This window comes from Lichenostomus cassidix, chromosome 2 (genome assembly GCF_008360975.1).
Source record: "Lichenostomus cassidix isolate B80296 chromosome 2, HeHo_3.0, whole genome shotgun sequence".
In the NCBI taxonomy this organism is placed as follows: domain Eukaryota; kingdom Metazoa; phylum Chordata; class Aves; order Passeriformes; family Meliphagidae; genus Lichenostomus; species Lichenostomus cassidix.
Window position 1 is genome coordinate 19,238,079 of NC_139482.1, and position 6,000 is coordinate 19,244,078.

General features: G+C 36.4%; 1 protein-coding gene across 1 annotated transcript in view; it reads right to left on the bottom strand.

Annotated features, from left to right (window-relative positions):
* Positions 1–1,228, bottom strand: part of MALRD1 (MAM and LDL receptor class A domain containing 1) — a 229,886-nt gene extending 228,658 nt beyond the window's left edge. The window contains exon 1 of the mRNA XM_085050566.1: positions 927–1,228. Coding sequence (XP_084906692.1) covers positions 927–1,089 — 163 coding nt within the window. The 5' untranslated portion in view covers positions 1,090–1,228. The remainder of the gene's footprint in view (positions 1–926) is intronic.
* Positions 1,229–6,000: the final 4,772 nt, after the last annotated feature.

Below are 6,000 nucleotides of genomic sequence, written 5' to 3' on the forward strand. Positions count from 1 at the left end.
GGGCCCCTTCCAACTCAGAATATTCTGTAATTCTGTGGAAAAAAATAAATTTAAAAAAAAAAAGCCAAAACTGGGGGAAGCATAGCTGGGAAAGGTCATCCCAGCATATAAACTGGGGGGAGTTACCTGGAAGTGTGGCTGATCTGGGTTTGGGAAGGGGAGATCTGACATCAGTCAGTGAGTGGCAAGCAATTTTATTGTGCATAATTTGTGGTTTTTTCCTTTTTAATATCATTATTATTTACCATTATTACTATTAACATTATTGTCTTTTACTTTATTTTTATTTTAAATTATTATATATATAATTATTAAATTATTTTCAGTTCTTATTTGCAGCACCATTCAGTAGTACAGTATTCTGGAAATACCAGAATTTTGATACAAATTTACTCAGACAAGAGCAGTTAAAATTCACTCTCACAACTTAGATCAATACCTTACAGGAAACAGCACTAACTGTATTTGTAGCAAATGAATGGGACAAAGATTAAGATAGGATAATCAGCTCATGAATTCAAGAAAGTTTCCACCTTGGTCTAGACAGCTGTTGTAGCTCATACCTTGCTCTAAATATTTTGGATTAAACCTGAATGCTACCAAACAATGTTGCCACACATTAAGGAAAAAAGTATTACTTGCTGAATCCTCATTGAATTTGGATGAGGAAACACTTGCTTTGTTATGTAATATCCATATGAAGATTTATGAGAACCCTGCGCTTTACAAATGTTGAAAAAAAATGCAGGAAAAAATAAAACTGAAGCTGGTAGAAGCTTTCTTAGAAATGAAATGAAGAGGGTGAAAAAACCAAAAGACGAATTCCCAAAAATTTTTTAACATAAAAAAATCCCCCCTAGTTCTTTCTGCTGTGATTTCAGCTACCAAACTGTGTCACACTTCTGCTAATGCCCACCAAGACTTACCTTGTTTCTCAGCACTGCTGTCCCCACACAGGCTGGGGGAGATGCAGACTTCTCCAGGTGGGGCAGAAGAGCCATCACCACGCTGGCATCCACCTGCTGTGGGTGTCTGAGTATCCACCAGGGCAAAACAATGAAACACACAGAGGTATATGAGCTTGTTCATGGGCTATATTACTACCCAAGCCTTCTCTTGGAAAATAATTCCTGTAACTGCCTAGTGCTGATCATGAAGTGCCTCTGACTAAGCTGTGTTCACACATATCTCTCTGAGAGGTGTTTTTAGAACCTCACTTTCTGAACCTGCAGCTTACGGGAAATATGGCTTCTGCAAAGCAGTGACTTTCAACCTGGTGTGTATAGGGATAATATTTAACTGAATTATAATGTTTTATGACTAAAAAATGTCAGCACATGCTATGCAAGTGAACTGTATATCATTAACTTACTGATTGGATTTATTGCTCAGTGGTATGAAAATATATTAGATAACAGGAAATAATAGGAAAACAGAGCAGAATTACTAAATTACCAACATACATGAAGATCTCTCTTTGCTCAAAGGAGTTGACAAGTGCTTATAAAATGTATGAAAAGTTGGTACATTAAATGTAAAAAACAGTCAAGAAATTCAAAGTTGATTTTGCATCAAAAGGATTGCAAATCAGCACTCTGACTTCTGTCTCTTGTACATGGAAGTCCTTTGCAGGAAGATGTTTTAGGAAAGCTTTTCACTGTGTTTCAATATTTCACCAAAACACACTGGCTCTGGCCACACTTTTAGACCAATGACTCAAGAATCTTCAGGTGGAGAAGGGGGTCTTGGGAGGGATATCCAGACAATCAAAAAAGCCAACCTTGTGAGAGAGTATTGAATCAACTTGTTTCATTCAGCCTAGCATTGCATGAAATCACGGAAATTGTTTTAATGAAGTGCCTTAAACACTTCAAATGCCCCAAAACCAGGGGATAAAGAGATAGTAGGAAAAAGAGAAGATAATTGCAAAAGTTAAAGGACAGTATTAGCCCGAGGCAAATGATGGTGAGAGCCAGACAAAATGAGTCTGGCAATCATGTAAGCATGGAACTCCTTTAATGGAAATATTGGGATGCAAAATTCCCCAAGTGGCTGCTTGTAACGAGTAACTGATGCCAGCAGGTCTGGAGATTTCATCACCTGCAAATTTACAAAATCAAGTCAGGGGAATGCACATTCCACTGTGCATAACTCTGATTTGCCTGTTAGCCCTGGCGAGCAGAAATAAGACAAGATATATCTCTGTAACTAAAGTATGCTGATTGGAAAGCACAAGTACCACAATATCTGTAAAGAGAAGCAGGCAGTCTCTGTCTGGAAGGGAACAAATCATTGCAGATGTGTATTTTCATCATGTAAGAAATCTCTTGTCAGGGAACAAACACTGCTACTCCAACATCACCTGAAGGTGAGAAGTGCAAGGTCTAATGCAACTTCCTATTATCTGCAACACCACACCAGGGCACATGTTTGTTGTGACAAAGGTTCCTGCTCTGCCTAGAAAGCATTTTCCAGCTCATTTGGTTCAACTCCACACTTTTCATCATTATTTCTGTGCACATTGCTTAGTCTGCTTTACTTTAATGCTTTGTTCTCAGGCCATAGAGCTGTTTGGAAAACTTCTGGCTGAAGAAGCAGAGCTATGAATAAATTAAGAGTTCATTGATATAGATATAGATTTATAGAGAGAGATTATTTTTTATATATATATTCCTCAAGAATGCATATACAAGAATTATTTTCTTCCATTCCGCAACTACAGCTTAGACTAAAAGTTTATATTTAAAAAAAAAACAGCAGAAAACCCTATGCCATATATTTTCACGTTACTACATTTGTAAAATCTTAAATATTTCTGCTATTCAGTTGCTTTCAATTAATTCTCTCCAACATACAATATTTCATCTTATTTCTTCTTTTCCTCCATATCTTCTAAAACCCCCTCACGCTGAGAAACTTCACAATAACAGGATTTCCCTGTCTTTCAGCTTTCTTTCATTTTATTAAAACTCCCACTGCCTTGTTCCCAAACACTGTACTGCTCTGCCTGTAGTACAAATCTGTATACAAGTATTCTGCATCAAAGGGTAATTTTTACAGGAACTATTATCTATATCCAGTTTAATATGCTCTAAAACATTTATAACAAGCAAATTCACATAGTCCAAACAAGTGAAAACCAAGATAAAATCTGTTATGGATAGAAATAAATGAAAAATGCATCAAATATTCAGGAATATTTAGGGTGTAATCCACAGATTTTTAGTGAATATGGGAAAAAATATTTCAGTGAAGGTCTAAGAGAAAGTGCAAGACCAATGAAAAGATGTCTTTTTTTTTCCTTTGGCAAGTGTTTGGCTATGTATGTGTTGGGAGAGTTTCTTGATGAGTGCAACAATTCAGCCCTCTTGTCAGCTAAGAACAAGAACAACAAAGGTTTTTATATCTCTGAGAATCATATAAAAAGGAACAAGAACATGACTCAGAAGCAAAGGACTTCCAGGGAATGTAAAAAGGACAAATACTTCAAGTACAGAACTGCCAGCACCCTGAAAACCAAAGAGCAGGCAGAGAGGGAGAACAAAAAGTATAAACTGGCAAAAATGTGCAGGATATCAAGAAAAGCAGCAGATGGGCACTAATCAAAGGGTATTTTTTAAAGCACTAGACAATATTGCAGAGCAAATGACGACTAAAAATGAAGCAAGCAGAGCCAAACACTACACCTATTTTCAAAGTTACTTCAGCAAACAAGCAGTTTTTTAAAAGGAAAAGAAAAAGTTAAACAGAAAACTGCTAGAATTTACATCAAAGCTGGATTTTTCTGGCTTGCCCTAATTAGTTTAATTTGAGGCAAAACAAAACACATTTCATGTAAGTGAAAAAGATTGCCCACTCAGCCTTCAACTTAAGTAAATCTGCTTGAAAATTTGCAGATATTTAATCTAGGAGTTTTAAAGGAGTCATAGAAAGAAGTCCAAACAGGCTCTGGAACAGGGCCAGAAAAATTTTACATTTTTAAGTCCATTTTTCACATGAACAGAAAGTTATTTGCTTAAGCAGAAAATAGATTGCAGTCAGTAATTCTCCATTAGGTTTTTGTAGAACCAGTTATTCTCAACAGTGAAACAGAGGAAAGAACTAAAAAACTGGAATATGAGCTTTACCATCTAAAAACATATTCAAATTTTGCTGCAAATACTAATTTTCTTTCAGGGAAAAGTCTTACAGAGTAGAAGGAAGACACCCTTTCGGAGTAATCCAAATTTAATTAAGTTTAATGTAAGCTTTTAATGGTAAAATTAGAACCTTTTTATTTTCATGTGATGGGTCTGGGGAGAAGTACTGTGCCAGTCTATAAATCTTTAACATATATAACCCTTTTTTCCTAATATAGAGTTATAGTAAACATCATTAATTTTGACACAATCGTCCAAAATTTTTTATGCAAGAGCAATTTTAGCCAACTGTTACTAAAACCACTGAAACTGTATTTTTAAAATATTTTCCAAATATTCAGGCAAGACTTCAATTTGAGAGGCCCTTCCCAAAAATATGCTATTCATATTATCATCTGACCATTCTAATTTTAAATTGTCAAATTGTAACTGGAAGATTCTGTACAGTAGCAGAAAGTCAAACAATCACAGTTACCCCAAACTGATCCATTTTTAAGAACAATTGACAGAATTCTTGACTTTGATGTGAAAGGCAATAATTGCACAGCATCTGCTTCCAGTTAAGTGGCACTAATTCAATAGTTATCTTGAAAGAGGACTAAGATATATTAATATATTTGATTAAAAATATTCTGGGTAAGTGTGCTTACCACTCATCTCCATTTGCTAAAAGAAATTAGTAAAATCAATTGAGAGGTTAAAAACAAACAATGCATTGATCAGTGTACAGCATGAACACCAGTTACAATTAGTAAAGGAAAAAAGTCCATCATATTAGGAAAAAGTTTGATGAAATTGATATAATCAGAGTAAACACCAAGATCATTACAGACTGAAAAAAGATTGCAATTCAGGAAAAAAGTTGGTAGCATATTTTCCATCTTTGTAATGACAGACCATGTAAAATTCAAGAGATCACAGGTGCTGATGAAGAGAAAGTAGAGAAAATATTTGGTGGGAGATACAAACATCTGCATGTGTACCACATGCTACAAATTGTCTGTGCACCTAAAGTTTGGAGAAAAAAATTACTTCAATTCTGAACTGTCAAGAACTCAGTAGAGCTGCTCTTCTTTCTCTAAACTTCAAAGTAAGAAGGGGAAAAAAATCCAGAAGTGCTTCTAGTCCACAAAGCAATATCATATTAGAAGGTAAAACTATTAATTGACATAAACTCTGATCAGACAGAAGCATTTCTACCTCCTGCCTACTATATGCATCTTCAGAGAAATAAGAATGGAATAAAGATTTTCTCAGCATTTGCTCTGCAGACCAAAAACTTCCAGCAGGTTTCAGTGCATGCTGCTCCCACAAGGTCTCTCTTCTACCACATCATTCTACCAAGCATTTTGGTTCTGTTCTTTCCTACCAGCAGCTCCCTGGTCCCTGCAATCTAGCAAGTAGCTCTATCTCACAGGAGAAGGAAACCCAAGGGGCAGAGGACCTGATGCATTATTGTGGTGTGAGCTACTACATCACATGACTTAAATATGTTTGACAAGGTGTTTAACTCAAACCAGCTCCAGACTGGTCCCATGGAAGAAACACCCATCAGTGGCCAAGGAGTGTCAGGTGTGCTCCCTGAGCTCATCCTCTGCTCCAGTGTCCCGCAAGGATATCCATTACACACTCTGTGGCTGCTCTGCTCCAGGCCACACACAGTGTGCAGGGATTGTTGGAACATTGCTTTCAATAGTGCAGCCCTCGTTGGAAGCAAAATGTAAACACACTAAGCATGCTTAGCAACTCTTGGAGCAAGAGCTGGCCTTCCCTTCATCCTTAAGGAACATTACTATACCTAGCTTTCTTCTCAAAGTTTGGAGGAAAATGTATATTATAAAAATTATACCTGAACCAAATT